An 18,767-nucleotide genomic window follows, 5' to 3' on the forward strand; every position below is an offset into this window, starting at 1 on the left:
TTTATTGCTTATTCATTTCTAGAAATTGCCCCTAAGAGAATATAATATAGCTTACTTGAAATTCCAGTAAATTTTCCCATTGGGATCAGGTATCCCAGCATTGTTAGTGCGCTGATAATCGGAACTCCAGTTGTCTTTAAATGTTTTCAGACTCAATCCTGTGATTCCAGCTGTGTCAAGGATTGAGAAGAAAGAGTCAATCCACAGCTCATAGCAAAAAAAAAATGAGATGTGACTAAGTAATGACAAAATTTAGCATAGTTGTAATCAATTGTAAGAACAGTCTATTAGAGCAAAAATCCATGAAGAAAGCAACATATCATTTAGTTTATCCAATACTGCAATCTATGTCAGAAATTGGCCTCACTGGATAATAATCAGAACAGTTTGCTCAGGTAATTCCTTGACAGTAGTTATCAAGATAAACAAAGATTGCAATCATTTTAATCAAAATTTAAAAATTCATCCAAACCCAACTATTCCAATTGAAACTTAACTTTGTCTTTGAAAGGTAACTGAAAAAATTAAAATCTGTGCATGGCTCTCATCCCTTTTTCTGAGAACCCCCCATTTGCTAATGTTGTTCTTTCATTCTTCTTAATAAAGGATATCGAAAAGACAATTAAAATTATACAATCATTTTTTTGTAGGAATTAAGAATTTACAACACTAACATTTTGTTTGAACTTGCCTCAAGGGGCTTGATCAGGGACTCAGGGGTCCGGGGGTGGAGCCTCGCCCAGCCATCATACTTCAAAAAACACAAAAAGTGCAAAAGTTAACAAAGGTGTATGCCTGAGCTGAGGCACAAAGTGCACCAGGTGCATGCCTAGTGCACCTGGTGCACCTGGGCCTAGGCGAGGTGGGCGAGGTGCAGGCCCTAAAATGCACCTCGCCTGTGCACCTAGGTGTGCCTTTTAAATCACTGGCTGAGTCAGACTCTCGAACACATGTCAAACTCCTGTGTCCATGTCTATGCAACATTGATATCATCACAATGTACTATAGAAAAGTGATTTTACGAGAAGTAGAAAAGAAAAGCGGTAGGAGTTCAGTTGAGATTGTATACCATCCAGAAAACAATTTTTTCTGGTAGCAATATCCACAAAACAAGAGCCATTCAGTGCAAACAAGTCTAAATTGGAATTATTTTGAACTTTTTATGTGTGCGTATATTTAGACAGAATAGGTACTATGGTTTTTATATGTCCTCTGTGGGGCCCAGCCTAGTAGTCTGATTTTCCAGTCAGTGGTTCAATCATGTCTAAAATTTCAAAATCGGTTAAGTACCTTGGTAGTCAATTTCATGGAGTTAAAGTATTCTAGCCACAATTTTGTAATTTATGTTTTCTTAGTTCTAAAGGATATTTGTAATAAAGAAATCTTTTATCAATAACTGAAACTTCATTAATGAGAAAAAAAAAGGATACAATAAAGAAAATGGGGAGAGGTAAACACTCTTAACTCTCCCCAAGACAAAATATGGGGAGGGAAATCAAGGCTGGCCCACAGGTATGGGGTTGCAGGTATTGTGGAGTCCACACTTGAGAAGAAATCTAAACGTTTGGGAAGCCTTGAATTTTTTGAGGTCGTTAGGCATGTTGCAGCAGTCTAAAATTGACCCTAAGAGGCAGAATAGCTTGTGATGGACCCTGGAGTCTTCAGACAGAATCTTAGATAGATCATTGTTTTTAAATCTTTAGCTCCTAGCTTGGTCGAACCTGTCCCTTGGTCATGGATTCAGAAAGCTAAATACCCACTGAAGGTGAAATTTTTCTGGTGGACTGCAATCCTCAACAGAATTCCTACAACAGATCATTTCACATCAAGGGGTTTGGTCATTGATAACAAATGTGCCTCATGCCAATCAGAAGTGGAAGATGCATCTCATCTACTACTGTATTTGGTACCTTTTCTTTCAGCTCTTCAAGGTAGTCATGGTCATGCCAGGGACCTGGCTTCTTTGATTGTGGCTTGGCCATCCAAGGACCAAGGTATTTGGCAACAGTTGAAGGAGATTATGGCAGCTTGTTCCTGGCCTTGGTTTTTTTTTTCTTTGATAGATACAGCTGATTCCTGGCTTTGCATTGGGCCATATGGCTGGAGTACAATAACAAGTATCTAATCAAATTGGGGAAGAGCCAGAGAAATTGATCAGAAAGATTGAGAGGTGTCTTGAATGGGAAAAGTGTACAGGAGTTCAAAGGCATGAAAAGAGAGCACTTCTTAAATCAATGGGAGAGAATTCTTTCTATTGAAATTGTAAACAAGTGAATAGTGATCACACTCTATATAAGCAGTACACCTTTTGTATGGCTGTATCAAGGTTTGCAATTTCACAACATTATCAGTCCATCTTGGCCAATACATTGTGTTTCGTCAAGGGGCCGATACACGGAACATACAGAATCTGTATGTTTTGTTTATTTTCGTCGGTATCGGTCTGATATGGGACTGTATCGGACCATTTTGAGTTGACTCTATATCAGCTGATACAAGCCTGATACAGTCCAAGACACTGTATGTATCAGCTGATACAATTTGAATTTAATTTACTCCCCTTTCTTATTTAATTTTGGCAACATTTAAAACTTAATTTCCTGTTATTTTCCTGGGTACCCATCTCCTAGGTGGGTAAATTAACTTTCCCATCTTGGGGAAAGTTGCCAATACTTGGATGGGACAAAAATGCCCCTTTTAATAATAGAACTTTTATGGCTAAGATTGTCATTGCCTTATTTACATGGGAAAAAAAAAAAACATGGGTAAATGCACTTATCCAGGTAAGTCTTTCCTGGGAAACACTTGCCCAGCTTACCCGGGTAAGTGACTTACCAAAAAGCGAACGGGGCATAAAAATCACACATAGGGGACAAAGGGATTGAACCCTAGTCATTAGTTTATAATGACTAAAAGTCTACCACTATGCCACACCCTAAGTGTTCAGCATATTAATATGTATTTTAATTATCAATTTAACTCTCTTTTTAGTTGATGGTTGTCAATAAAAGCTAAAATTCATTATTAAAATATATATATGCTAATAAATATTAATACAAATTATATTGATTGTTTAAAAACTAAGGTGTATGTATACACACACACACATTTCAATTCTTCTATCATTTTTCAGTCGTTTCCAATTATGCCCCAAATCCCGATATTTCACTCTGTATCCATGTGTATCCAAAGCGTATCTTCATACATCTCTTAAAATTTCCTCTCCGATACACATTGTGTTTTTGAAACTTTAAACCATGGGCTGTATAGCTCCATGTACTCACCTCATGTATGAAGATTAACAATAGAAACAAATAATAAGAATAGCCATTGAAGATACAGCAATAACCACGAAGAACCTCCATTGAAATCAGGACATACCACAACGCATCCAAATTCCTCAATTGTGCATCCAACTTTCATTTCCTCCTTCCCTCTCAAGCTATCTATGCATCCCAAGTTTTATGAGTTTATCTACTAACATCCATTAAAGACTGAGAAAGGCAATCAAAAACTTTCATTCGACGCCAAATAAAGGATGAAATTGATCTATGTAAGTCTTCTCTCAATTCCCTTCGCTTGCCAACACTCGCACACACTATCTCTAGAGGAAGACTTCTCTCTCTAAATCATTCCTAGTTTAGTGAAAATCAGGATTTACTTAGAATGCCTCATATTTTAGGTCCATTACTCTAAATACTCCTTTTTTAGAGAAGATATAGTATTATTGTATTAGAATGAACAAAAAATACTCTAGATACTCCTTTATTGGAGTATTGATAGGAAAAATACTCCTTTAGGGCTAGGAAATATTGATAGGAAAAATAGAGCTTTATTGGAGCAATGGCTGTGGAGATTCCCCTTGGAGAGAGACAAGCTCTAGCACAAGGTGGTGATCAACATTCATGGGCTCATGACAAACGGATGGGATGCTGGAGTTTTTACAAGGAGTACACAAGCATCACCTTTGGAGGCAATTCACAAGATTCTTCCACACTTCCTCGATTGTATCAAGAATGATGTCTGTTCCAATGATTCCATCCTATTTTGGGAAGATACTTGGTTGGGAGAATCTCCTCTGTAAGAGAGTTTTCCTAGTTGCTTTCAGTTGTCAACCTTCGAAGGGGAAGGAATATCCAAATTTTCTACCATCTCTACATCTCTTGGTTGGGACTTGGGAGTGGGACTTGGATTTTAGAAGAGGGGTAAGGGAGTTGGAACTTCCATATGTCATTAATTTATTGAATGTTTTTGGTGGGGCTTTTTTGATTCTTCTCCTAACGGTCACCTTTGGATTCATAACCCTTTGGGTTCCTTTTCCAATGCATCCTTCCTTAGGAACTTTATCCCCTCCTCTTCCTCGCTTTTTCCCCCATTAAAGAAATTTGGTGCAAACCTATTCCTCCAAAAGTTACACTTTCTGCTAGGAGGTTTATCATAAGATAACTAACACCTCAGATGATTACAGAAAAGAAGGCCCTCTCGGTGTTTGTCTCCGAAGTTCTAACAGTGTATCCTCTACAAAGCTAGCATTAAGACTTGCTACCATCTACTAATCTCCTGTTAATTTGTCTCTCGTGTTTGAGAGAGGTTTTTCTCCTTGTTTAGGTGCAGGTGGAATGAGCCAACAAAGGAATGTTTTCAATCCATCAATATTCAGGTGGCCAAAGAAAAGAGGAAGAATGATGGTAAGAGTGACCAAAGCAACAATTGTTTGGACTACATGGGAGGAAAGAAATGCTAGAATTTTCAAAGAGACAGAAAGATAATTGTTAATTGGAGGTAGCTGTTGAGTGAGTTACTATTGAAGTGGTGCATTGGGTAAAATCACATGACCTCTTCTCCCCTTACTCACCTGATGATATTGTTAGAAGATGGAGAAAGTGATAGGTACAAGCTACAAAAACAAGAAAATATTTAAGCTGTGCGTACCATCAAAGGAGAGATTCATTAGATTTAAATTTTCATGGAAGTAGTATGGGGAACTTGGATCTCTTAGGCATAAGGGGAGTTTTAGAGATGAGAAGGGCATTATTGAGGCTCTATTTCTAGGCCAATAGGGGAAGGGGACTCACTAAGAGCAGAAGGATGGCTAGGATTCAGGGAAAAAAGCAAGAGATATGAAGATTAAAAAGATCATTGTAGAAGGGGACTCCAAAGTAGTCATGGACTGAATGAAGAACAAGAATCTATGTGGAGTTTTAGTAATGAAATCAAGAAGTTAAAGTGGCTAACTTGAGGAATGCAGGGGCATGTGCAATGGGTTCAAAGATCAGTCAATGCTTTGGCTGATAAATTGGCAAAACAAGGGATGGGTAGGAGTCAAATTTTGGGCTGTATTATTTTGTGCATTAATGTTTAAAGTACCAATGAAGCAAATTTAAGTTATCAGAAAAAAAAAACACTCCTTTAAAGCAGTTTGGATTAATACCATTCCAATCTCAATGCATATTACTATAAAGCAGTTTGAATTATCTTCTATTCAACAATGTATATTACTTTGTGCATTTAATGTTTATAAATTACCAATATAAAAAAATATCAATCAAAAAATTAATTCTTTCAAGCAATTTGAATTAATACCATTCCAATCTCAAGATACTAAAATTTTACTTTTTTTGTTCTCTTTATAGATTTCTGCATATTGCAAGAATTTCAACACTAGATAAATTTCCAAGTTTCCTACTTGAATCATACAGCCTTGTAGCCTTAAAAATAAATAAATAAACTCATCCGCCTTCCAAAACTTGCCCGTAGGCCCACAAACCCAAAGCCTTGGCTTAAACCCTTGAAAATAGCATTTCTCTTTTAGCTTTCCTTCAAATTTGTTACCAGAACAGCTATGAATCATATTAGTCTTACATCTATAGGTCTACAATAGTTCCTTTTCAATGACCATGAAGAACATGACCCTAAATGAATACCCTACTACTAGAACATACTTTCTATGCCTAAAGTTGTGCTCATCTCAGCCAAGAGAGGTGTCACTTGGAACCATAGTGGCTTGAATACAACCATGTTACCACTTACCAAGACCAAACTTCAGAACCTTATAGAAGTAGTTAGAAGACAATTTGTTCCAAATAGTGGAGAAAATATAGGTGCTACATAATCCGTGCACAAAATGTGTAAATCTTTTACCAGATCCTTAGGTTTATCCAGGTTATTCTTGGGTTTAGCTGTACCTAACTTGGATTTGTGTGTGTGTGTGTGTGTGTTTTCCCAGCAGCAATAATCATGGGATTTTGTCAAAAAGACAGCAGAAGCCCAGTTCATTTCAAAGATTATGGAATAAAGGAGACCAAGTAAAAGACCAACCAAGGAACAGATTTACACTTAGGCTAGTGTCATCATATGGGCAATTTCATGAAAATGAAAATTACCCTGACACCTCCCCTCCCAAATAGAAGCTCATTTATGGTTACCCTATAATAACTAGCATTAAGTTAATGTAGTTCCAAATTCATCAAAAATCAAAAAAAATAAATGCAAATGTATGCACTAACAGGGGTGAAAGGGTATAAACATGCATTACTCACGTGAAGGATCGCCATTCTTTGACAAAGGAATCCCAGCAAAGATGCAGAACACAGAAAACAGAACTGGAATAAGGAAAGCAGGTGCCACCCGATTGATTATTTTTACACCACCAAATACAATAAAACACAGGAGGATAGTCACAACAATCCCATAAACTTGCAGGTCATGTAGGCTTGGGCTCTCTATCTGTGCAGATGCAGTGGCATTTACATGCGTCACATTCTCTGCATTGAAAAAAAAATTCAGGGAATAAAAGTATTTTAGAAGATAATGACTTCATATATCCTTAAAATAACATGTTTCAAAAATATCTCCAGCAAATTATCATAACTAGAAACATTAATAATAGATGTATCACAAGTCTGAATGCAAGTGGCAATCTCCAAAAAGGCACAAGTAATATGAAGGACACGACCTGTTTATTTTGTAAGGGATAAAAATGTATCTTATATTATTCATCTGCAACAATGTGTGAATTGTGGTGGGTTCCATTCTGTGGATCACCCATACAATATCCTAGATATCTGGTGTAAGATTAGGGCTGCAAACGAATTAGGTTGAATCATATATACCTAGATCCAGATTTGATTCATTAATAATGCAAATTTGAATCGAATTGTATCCATTAGATTAAGATCAATTCAGATATTGAATACAATTGATAGTTAAACTAAAAGGCTTAGAATATTATATCTTATTAATGAAATAAACTAAAAATGAATTTGATATTGTATATCATTTTTTATTGGTAACAGTTATCTTTTATTGGTTATGAAATAAAGAATAAACTACATAAAAAACATGCCAAGCATCAATCAGATCTGGGCTGGCATCTACCACCAAAACCTTTCTTCTACCATTTACAGCCAGTGTTGTCAAAATTTTACAATTTACAATACGACTCACAATTTGAATAATGAATCCCAAGGGTTTTGATTTGAATCTTATGTTTAAATCCTTTCCCACAAAAATCATAAGATTTTTGTTTGAATCCCACAAATCTTATGTTTAAATCCAACAAAATTTTACAATTTACAATACGACTCACAATTTGTTTGAACCATCCTCTATGGGCTGGTACAGAGAATCTTATTCTGAACAGGACTGGTAATCTTTTTGGGATTATAGTGGGTCACTCATCACCTCTTCAATGAAATCAGCTAGCTATTTTCCTCCTTGTGTTTTTAGATGGATACCAAGGGAGCTGATGTGTACATCCCCCCTTTCTTTTGTTTTGTACATCCTCTAATTCGGGTGGTTCTTTAGCTTTGTTTTGTTCCTTTTGTGCTCAATTTCTACATCCCCCTTTCTTTTGTTTTAATGAGCAATACATGTCACCTCTTCTCCAAAAAAAAAAAAAAAAAACAAAAAACAAAAGATCTGGAGATGCAACACAAAAGAATAGGGTATCATCTGCAAACTAGAGGGTAGGAAGTTGCTCCAAATTCTAACCCGACTTGAGCTCTCAATAAAGCCACCTTCAACTTCTCTATGTGGCATTCTACATAGTGCCTCCATCACACATAAAAAGACGAGGAGAAAATGATTCTCCTTTTCTCAACCCTCTTGAGCTTTTAAATCTTCCATATGAAGCACCATTGAAAAGGATGGTGTAGAGATATCAATTAGCTAATTGCTTTGAGTCAATTAGTCAATTAGCTCATTGCCAAAAGGTAGTAGTATGGGCAACCCTAGGCCATCCAGTATCGTAGGAGTAATAAGGGATGAAAATGAAGGTATCCTAGCAATGTAACTCAGGCCCAATAGGGGAAGGGGACTCTGTAAGGGCAAAGATGATGACAACAAGTTTAGGGGTGCAAAACTTGTTTTACAAGACAAAACATCCCAATAGGGATGCAAGGTGCGAACCCAAACAAAAAAACACAAATTACAACTGATCCAAAAAAAAAAGAAAAAAAAGTTCAAACTTATGCACCCCCATTTTGCAAAGTAATCTGCCAACCCATTTGCTGACCACTTTCAACATTGAACAAAAATTGCCATATCTCTAACCAGCCATTTGAACTTTTCCATAGATTCCTTATCCTTCCAAATCACTGTTTCTGGTTCCTTCAGCCACCCTACTATCAATTTAGAGTCACCTTCAATGAGCAGCCTGTCAAAGTTTAGCCGTCTAGCAAGTACTCCTTGCAAGACTTGTTGGCACTCCATAAAACCAAATCCCCTATTCCAACTGGGCCTGAGAATACAGCAACAATGTGTCCTTCATTATTCCTGAATACTCCTATACCAGCCGGTCCTGGGTTCCCTAGACTGCTTCCATCAAAGTTCAACTTGATAAAACCTTCATCTGGAGGTTCCCAAGCTATCACTGGTTTATTCCTCGCAGTAGAACTTCTTGCCACAGCTTCCCAATTTCTCCACAAGTCATCAACAGAGAAGTCTGAGAAAAGGTTTGAAGCTTTAACCCAATATATGGCTTTATTTAGGATACACTCCCACACTGCCAGAAAGGTTGATTGTTGAAGGCAACTCCCAAGTGGCTATCAGGTGGCTGCTGGAGGAGGCAAATGCTGCTTGGTGCTTTAGGAATGAAATTAGGCAGTTCAAATGGTTCTCGAAGTATATGTGGATTGAAGTTAAATGGGTTCAAAGATCAGCTAATGACTTGGACAATAACTTGGCTAAGCAAGGAGTTAATAGACAGTAACTTTTTTGGACTATGATGTAAATTGTATTGGTGGGTGGGAAAGCTAAGGTTGTAACTTTTTCTCATTGTTTGTACTCGCAACAACTTGTTGTACCATTTTTAAATTAATGAATGAAATCATCATTTGTGTTGCTGATCAAAAACAATAAAAAAAAAAGAAACACCATCCAAAATTTGCCTTCCCTCCACAAATGCCCCTTAAGAGTAGGAAATTATTTTTCCCATTATTTTCTTCATTCTTAGTGTCAGGACTTTTAGAGATGTTTAAATCATGGGATGGAGCATCAGACCAATCTACAGGGACTTGAGAAAAAGCCTAATCAATGTTACATTATCTCATCCTAATCTCTTTTTGGATCTGCCCATGTCCTTAAAGCCACCCAACACCACAGCACAATCCATGGTAAGAGGCGAATGGGAGGAGAATGATAGGGAAGTGATCAATGAGGGTTCAAAAGAGGGGAGCAAGAACTCTATTGAGTTGGGTTGTGAGAGCGAGAAAGAAGGGAGCAGAAGGGAAGGAGGTATGGGAGTTTTTAAAAGAAAGGGTGGGGTTGAGGGCAGAAGGGATATATAGGAGGAGATTCAAGAGGAACTGATTGTGGAGGGGGTAGAGAAAAAGGGGTTCAAGTTTTATTGGTAAGCGAGGCAGCTGTTGGGGCATCAGATGGGGTGTTGGTGGTGAGTCAGTGTTTAGGTGTTGTGTGACAGAAAAAAGAGGGTGAGATCATTGGTAATAAGGTAGAAGGGGTTAATGATGAAGGGATTGAGGAAAAGAGTTTTGAAAAGGCAGGGGTAAAAGTTTACATAATGGTTTAATGGTTCAGTCGATTCCGGTTAAAAGAAAGAGAGAAAGAAAGAAGAGAAGAAGAGGAGAGAAAATTGTCGAACTAGAGTGGAGAAAACTCTCCCAATCGACCACAAGTATATATATTTATCAATTCAAATTACAATGTCCAATATGCCCCTACTCAAGTATGTGGCATGTAACTAAAAATAAAAAATAAACTGACAAAGCACAATTTAATATAAGATGAAAAGACAAAACCACCCCTACTCAACTGACTCTAACATTCCCCATCAATCACCTGAATTCACATGCTCTGTGCTTATTACTCTAGTAATGACTTTCTCCCTTACAAAATGGCAATCAACCTCTATGTGTTTTGTCCTCTCATGAAAAGTTGGATTAGAAGAGATGTGCATTGCAGTTTGGTTGTCACAGTACACTAATAGGTTTGCTCATGTAGTGTGTGCCATGGCCCTATATTCAGCTTCAGCACTACACCTTGCCACAACAATTTGCTTTTCACTCTTCCATGTCACCAAATTTCCTCCAAGAAAGGTGCAATAACCTCTAGTGGATCTCATGTCAAACACCGAGCCTACACAATCTGCATCCGTACAGCCAACTATTTCAAGACTTCCTCCTAGCTTGTACAATAACCCGCGACTTGGAGCTCCCTTCAAATACTGCACAATTCTAAGAATTGCATCCAAGTGAGGGACTGAGGGGCTTTGCATAAATTGGATACCACACTAACAACAAAGGAGATATATAGTCTAGTAATAGTTAAGTAGTTCAGCTTTCCCACTAATCATATATATTTTCCAGGATTATCAAACAATTCACTTGCACCACTACTCCACTTAACATTTGGTTCCATGGGTGTTTCAGGTGGTTTACCACCTATCCCGTTTCTTCCGATAGATCAAGAACATATTTCCATTTGCACAAATTTATACCTTGCTTTGACCTAGTAACTTTTCCAAGAAATACTTCAACTTCCCAAGATCCTTTGTCTAAAAGTGATCTTGTAGAAAGGCCTTAGCCTATCAATCCCCAATCTATCACTTCCAATTATGAATACGTCATCCACATAAACCACTAGTAAAATCTTCCCAGCTTTAGCATCATAGTTGAACACTAAGTGGTCAACCTGACATTGTCTCATTCCGAAATCTTTCACTACTTCACTGAACTTGCCAAACCAAGCATGACAAGACTGTTTCAGCCCATAGATTGCCTTCTTGAGCTTACACAACTTACCATCCTCCCCCTGAGCAACAAACCCTAGTACTTGCTCTGTGTAAACTTCCTCCAGAAGATCGCTATGGAGGAAGGCATTTTTAATACCAAGCTGAAACAGTGGCCAATCATACATAACTGTTAATGAAATCAAGACACGAACAGAACCAATCTCAGCAATAGGAGAGAAGGTTTCCATATAATCCATCCCATATAACTGAGAATAACCCTTAGCAACTAGTTGGGCTTTCAACCATTCCACTCTACCATCTGGTAAATATTTAAATAATATACACCTATTTACAACCAACAACATGCTTACCTAGAGGAAGACTGGTGAGCTCCCACATGTGATTGTGTTTAAGAGCAGAGAGTTCCTCTTCCATAGCTTGACCCCACCCCAATGAGGTAAGAGCCTCCTGGACATCCTTAGGTATAGATATAGATGAAAACAGAGAAACAAACTAGTGATGTGAAGTGGAAAGATGAGAAACAGAAATATAATTGGATATGGGATGCAAAGTACAACCATGTTTACCTTTCTGCGATGTCTTGGGAAGATCAAGTTCAAAAGAAGACAGCACTAGGTAGGAGCAACTATAGGATCCGCTATCAAAGTAGAAATTGGAGGTGTCGGTGCCTATCCATGAGTATACACTTGCCGAATATGTGGTTGTTTAGTATGATTCTGCATTGGAGGAAGTGAAGGCTCAATCGCAACAGGTGCAGCCAAAATGGGATCATCAACTAGAAGAGGGACCACAGGAGAAGAGGGAGACACATCAAGACACGAGAAAAATGGCACTAACTCAAAAATTGTGACATCAGGACAAACAAACGAAGAGGAATAGCACTTATACACATTCTAAGTCCTATAATAGCCAAGGAAGATTCACTTAGAAGAACGTGCATCTAACTTGTCTAAACCAGGACCTAGATTATGAACAAACACACACACCCAAAGATCCTGGAAGTCAAAAGGATATGGAGACAAAGTGAGAACCAAAATAGAAAAAGCAAAACGACCACCAAGGATGAATGAGGGCATCCAATTAATGAGAAAACAAGTTGTAAGCACAGCATCACTCCAAAACCATTTAAGAACATTCATATGATGGAGGGACTGAGTAGTTTCAAGTAAATGTCAGTTCTTCCTTTCAGCCACCCCGTTTTGTTAGGGGGTGGATGCACAAGAAGTCTAATGAATAATGTCATGCTGCTCCAAATATTGTTGAAATGAAATAACAAAGTATTCTTTGCCATTGCCTAAACAAAGAACTTTTATTGGAACACCAAATTGTGTGTGTGTTTCAGCATGAAATATTTGGAAAATAGACAATAATACATTCCTTTCTTTCATTAAATAAATCCATGTCATTCTGGAACAGTCATCAACAAAAATGACAAAAGGACTCAACATACGACTATCAACCATAGGACTAAAGGAAACCCGATGTTGTTTCCCATACTGGCATGACTCACACTGCAAAGAAGAAAGACGACTTAATGAAGCAACAAGTAGCTTGAGAGCCTTGAGAGATGGATGACAAAGCCCGCAATGCCACTGGAGAGGAGTCAAGAAAATTTGAATTGCAACTGTAGATCCACCACCGTCAAGATAATACAATCCACCAACTTCATGCCCTCCAACAATCTTCTTCCCTGTCTTGAGGTCCTAAAAAACATAAGAGGAAGGGTAAAAAGTGATAGAACAATTAAGGGGCTTGGTTAATCTACTAATAGACATAAGATTGAATGAACTTTTGGGCACATAAAAAATAGAGGATAAAGAAAGAGATGCAATATCAACATTACGAACACCACAAATGGCGAAAGTGGAACCATTGGCTAAGGTAACAATTTGTGATGTGGAGGCTTGAGAAAGGGAAGAAAACACACCTGGAGTCCTGGTCATGTGATCAGAGGCTCCATAATCAATAATCCAATGGGAAGGTTTTGATGCCAAATAAGCCAAGGTGTTTGACCAATCTGCTGAGTATCACCCACTTCACCACCACTAGCAACCGCATGATTAGCCCATGTGGATGGTGGGCCACGTATATCATAACATAAGTTAATTGTGTGTCCTTCCATTCCATAACGTGTACACTTTCTAGTAGTGCTACCTCTTCCTCTGCCACGGCCTCCCCCTAAGTCACGACTAGACCTGTTCATGGGCTGGGTAGCCTGATGGCCCGGCCCGCACCCCGGTCGGGCTTGGTCATGTAATTAGACCCGCGAGCCTGACCTCGGGCCTAACACAGTAAGCCCGATTGTGTTTCGGGCCGGGCTCGGGATTTGCCAAAAAAGCCCGGCCCAAGCCCGGCCTGATTCAGCACTATATATTTTATAAAATACATAATGTGTATTTTATATATTATATAAAATATATAAATAATATAATATTTATTGAAATATATATATATATATATATATTTATAATTTAATATATACATTTTTTATTTTTTTCTTTATAATTTCTCTCTCTCTCTCTCTCTATTCAACCGCTTCAGTAGTAGTAACAGCATGGGTTAAATTTCGGGTTCGGGCCCAAGCCCGAGCTTCAGGCTTTTTATGAGGGTCGGGCTCAGGCCCAAGTGGCTCGAGCTCGGGCCTTAGAAAAATCTATTAATACAGAGTGAAAGCTCGGCCCAAGCCTGGACTGGCCCGGCCCGGCCCGGCCCATGAACAGGTCTTGTCACGACCTCCACCACTTCCACCACCACAACCAAACATGGGGGTACCATGACCTCCTTGAATTGCACAACCTCCCCCTTTATTTCCACGACCTCCTCCTCTTGCTACAACAAACACTGATCTATCAGAAGTTCTAGTACTCTCTATGGGTCCTAAAGAAATTCTACAGAGATGAGCAAACACTTCCTCAAGAGTAGGAAAGGCAAATCCACCCAATATTTGTGCTTTGATTGGTTCATACTCCGACTTCAGCCCTACCAAGAACCTGGTTACATCAAGTTGCTCCCTCTGTTGTTGCTAAATTTTGGCATCTAAGGTTAAGGGATGATAGACATTAAGTTCATTTCTAAGATTTCTCGTACAGGCATAATACTCTTCAAGGGCCTGATTTCCCTGTTGCAAACTAAAGTACTCCTAATAGAACTGATATACTCTTGTAGTATTGCCCTGTCTAGAATAAAGTTTCTTAGCATGATCTCATATTTCCTTGGTTGTATTTAAGAACATAAAGTTTAGACTTATCTTGGGTCCCATGCTATTCCATAATCATGTCATAATTTAAGCATCTTCTTGCTCCCAATCACTAAACCCCAGGGGTTCAGCCTATGGTTTCTCCTCCTTCACATGTTTTACTTTCTTCTTATCCCTAAAAAAACCTCCACCAACTTGGCCCATGGCACATAATTTTCACCATTGAGTTTAATTGATGCCATCTGCACACTTAGAAAATCGGAAGGATCATCACACTGGATTTTTTATCACCACCAACATCTCCAGTTGCTGCCATCATGTTCTCAACTCAAGAAACTGTCACTGCCCTTCCTAATAATTTTCGGCATTGAGTTTAATTGATGTCATCTGCAAACTTAGAAAATCCAAGGGAATCATCACACTAGATTTCTGTTCACCACCAACATCTCCAGTTGCTGCCATCATGTTCTCAACTCAAGAAACTGTCACTGCCCTTCCTAATATCTAATTATCAACCCAAAAAAAAGAAAAAAAAACACTGCTGTTATTTGAACACTACAGTAGTCCACTCACCACCTCACAGCACTCTCTCATCCAACCACCATGACAATACATATGGGATACCACTCAGATGCATTTGGCCACTTTTTCCATCACAAAAAAAAGGTCACAATTTCTTCTAGCAACAAAAACCGTCAACCGACTAGAGAAAGCCCTCTTGAAACTGCTCAGTAGAGGGTTCAAACCACCACATACATCACCTCACGACCACTAAGGCTGTCACACATGGTGACAGCAGTCCAGGAAACACCAAAGTAGGGCTGCTGCACCTTTCTCTTATCTGTAACCCAAATCGCAGCAGTTCTGGGAGCACCAGAATAGGTTGCCGCATCCTTCTATCACCTGTAACCCAGATAGCAGCCCAGAAAAAAAGAAGAAAAAGAAAAGGATTGATCGCAGCGCCAAAAACTTGAGATTGCAGTTCTGTTTCCTCCTGCTTATGGCTCTGAAACCATGTTTTAATGGTTCAGTCAACTCCAGTTCAAAGGAGAGAAAGAAAGAAGAGAAGAAGAAGAGGAGAGAAAACTGTCGAACTAGAGAGAAGAGAAAACTCTCCCAACCGACCACAAGTATATATATTTATCAATTCAGATTACAATGTCCAATATGTTCTTACTTAAGTATGGGACATGTAACTTTAAATAAAACTAAACTGAAAAAGCACAACTTAATATATCATGAAAAGACAAAACTACCCCTACTCAGCCGACTCTACACATAAGCAAATGATAATTGGTAAAACACAAACAGTATTAAAGGCAGGCTAAGAGAGGGAGTTGTGAATATAGAAGTCAGGGAGAGTAAAACATTGTGTCTGCTTTTTCTTTTCTTTTCTTTTTTTTTTTTTGAAGATAATTTAGGGTCAAAAGATGTTAAAGCTAGTGGGAAATCTTTTGGAGTTGCTGAGGATGTTGACAAAGAGGATAGTGAGGCAATTGCAAAATACACTTGAGAAGAATGTGGTGTTGGAGTTAGAGAAGAACCATCCGACATTGCATGTTTTGAAAGTTTTCACCACATTGAAGGAAGTTTGTTTGGGTTTGGACCAATCAAAAAGGTGAAGAAAACAAGGAGAGGTGCCAAGAAAAGAAAGGAGGCTCCTGTTCAAGCTATTGGAGAAGCTGAGTAGCCAAGCAGAATTTTGTTTTTGGTGATGAGTGGGAATCTAGCGTTTAATAGCTGTTGGGTTTCCGTCATGTGTTGGGAGTTTGATTTTTGAGTATTTGGGTTGGCTAGGGGGTTGGCCCATCGAGTAGTAGGTTGGAAGTTCAACGGGATGGCAGTTTGTAAGGGTCTGATGGGATGTTTTAGTCTGTCTTCTAGGTTGGGGAGCTCGAGGTCAGGTTTGTATTTTTTGGTTGTAATGTAGAGGGTGTGATGTAAGGGGGTAGCTGGGAGAAGGGTGCTTTTTCTTCTTCTCTCAGGTGACTTCTTATCACCTTTCTTGTATTATTTTATTTTAATAAATTTCTGTTTTACCTACGAAAAAAATATTACACACTATGACTACTGCTACATTCATTTATCAGGAAACAAACTACTTAGTTCTAAAAGTATGGATGTTCTACATCCTTGCGTGTACATTAAATATGTGAACTCTCTTTCTTAGGGTTTTTTTTTTTTTTGATAAATCTCTTTCTTAGGGTATTTATAGTACATTATAATCAAGCCTACGCACTATGCCTATCCAGCTATCCCTACCGAAGAAGTGAAAATAAGAACAGCAAGACTTATCACAAGCACCTAGAGAGTATGGAAAGAAATTACATAAGACGAATACTGCTGTCGATTTCTCAGTCAGTTAAGTAATGGCTTGACAAAATATAAACTTGGAACACCTACTGACAAAGGATATATTCATAAACACAAAATTAAAAGTCTGTCATGTTAAATGGGGCAAATTACCAAAAGTTACCTCTAAATATCCCGGCACTTGGCACGGCATCTAGGAAGGTCTCTACAGCTCCCAAAACATATCTGGAGGCACAAACAAATTGAGCCCATGCAAGAACAAAAAATATTAGTGCAACGTTTTTTGTAATGCCTACATGTGAAATATTAAGAAGAGAACATAATGGAGACTATGGAGTTTAGATCCACCATCCTTAATGATGTTATCATTAGAATTATCACACTAACAAATGGTAGAATCTGCACTTACAGAGCTCCAGCAACAGCATTCCCAAGGAAGAAGCATAACCCAATGCTAACTCCAACCTCTGGACCAAGGGCTCGACCAATGAGATAATATGGTCCTCCACCCTACAAGTAAGACAAAACAGAGGAACAATAGATATCTAACCCTCATAATCTAACAATTTGGTACCCAACCAGCCTGGTCATCATTGACCTGGGAACAAGGACCCAGTCAGGCTAGTTACCCATTTTCCCCAAAATTGTAAGCAAATTGAACCAGAAACCATTCAACTGACTGATGCTTAGCTCAACACTGGAATACAGGACCCAGGCAAGTCACCCATAACCATCTGGATCAGTGTAATAGAAAAGGATTTAGAGCACCATGAAGGCTATACTATTAAATTACAAGATTTTTGGCACCAAGAGTAAATACCCCATTCCTCTTGGTCCTCGGCAAATTCTGTAACGGATAGCCTTACAAGAAAGGGTGTGTCAAGAAATGAGAGTTATTGTGGTATTTAATTACCAAAATGGTGTATTAAGAAACAATTCCTTTCCTTCCAAAAATATCAAATACCTAGAGTCATAAAGAAGGATGCAAGGATTCCCAACAAGAACTAATTCTTGCATAAACAGAAATAATTGAAATAATTAACAAATCCATTTGAAAAACATCCCGCAGATGTCAAGAAGAAATCAATAAATATGGTTTTGAATCCTACCAGATGCCTTCTAAGATACACATATTAAGAAACAAAAAGCTATTATTTTGGGGAAAAAAATTCCAGGTGAAGATCCTTTTGACCATCATCATCCAAAACAAGGCCACCACTAAGGCACTAAGATTATATTCCCAAAGGGTCTTGCATTTTGTCAATTATCAATCCATTTCTACTTGAGCAGTCACACAAAAGGTTAAGGAGAAGAAATGCAATGCAACAATTAAAAGTAAAATATGCATCTGCAATACCTTCATTGCACCATTAGTCGCAATTGCACTTAATGAAATTGAAGTAAGGAAAGTGCACAACCCACAAAAAGCAACCAGCAACAGTGACTCACCTATGCCTGCCATACCAACAATCCTGCAAGAGGAAATTTCAATCATTTACCATGTTTAAAAATTTTAAGACAATAAAGTACAGGATCTGAGCCAACAGTTAACTGTTAGTGCACTGCACATCAATTGCAAGGTGGTTTTTATGTAATAAATAAAACTTATTAAAAAAGGAAGAGAATACAATCTCAGGCAAGATGATATCACCAACATACCCAAAAAACAAACATCACCAAATCCCTTACAAAAAACATCACCTGTACCCAGCTTTATCAATAGAAGTAGAAAAAGAGAACTAATAAAACGAGGGAGATTGGTGTTTGGGAGCATGGAAATATAGATAGATGATAAGGGAAACAATGAATATAACGAGGGAGATTGGTGTGTGCTTTAAGTGGACAAGAAGGTCAGCTAACGGGCTAGCGGATACCTTAGCAAAACAAGGGAATGTAAGGGAGAACATGTTTTGGGCAGTGCTGTAATGAGTATGTAACTTGGGTCAACTTCTTCTTAGGAGTTAACAGATGTACCTTATCATAGTTTTAATTTTAATGAAGTTACCGTTTCCAATCAAAAATAAAATAAAATAAAATCCCACACCC

The 18,767-nt window shown here is 38.3% G+C and overlaps 1 protein-coding gene across 3 annotated transcripts in view; it reads right to left on the reverse strand.

Moving 5' to 3' along the window:
* Positions 1-18,767, reverse strand: part of LOC104610715 (cation-chloride cotransporter 1-like) — a 53,083-nt gene that overhangs the window by 14,322 nt on the left and 19,994 nt on the right. For all 3 annotated transcript variants that reach the window (XM_010277466.3, XM_010277468.3, XM_010277467.3), the window contains 5 exons: positions 18,079-18,193; positions 17,131-17,231; positions 16,885-16,946; positions 6,540-6,764; positions 56-170 (listed from right to left, as the gene is read on the reverse strand). In XM_010277466.3, the coding sequence (XP_010275768.1) occupies positions 56-170; positions 6,540-6,764; positions 16,885-16,946; positions 17,131-17,231; positions 18,079-18,193 (618 nt within the window). The remainder of the gene's footprint in view (positions 1-55; positions 171-6,539; positions 6,765-16,884; positions 16,947-17,130; positions 17,232-18,078; positions 18,194-18,767) is intronic.

This window comes from Nelumbo nucifera, chromosome 8 (genome assembly GCF_055504915.1).
Source record: "Nelumbo nucifera cultivar China Antique chromosome 8, China Antique-T2T, whole genome shotgun sequence".
NCBI classification, from domain to species: Eukaryota; Viridiplantae; Streptophyta; class Magnoliopsida; order Proteales; family Nelumbonaceae; genus Nelumbo; species Nelumbo nucifera.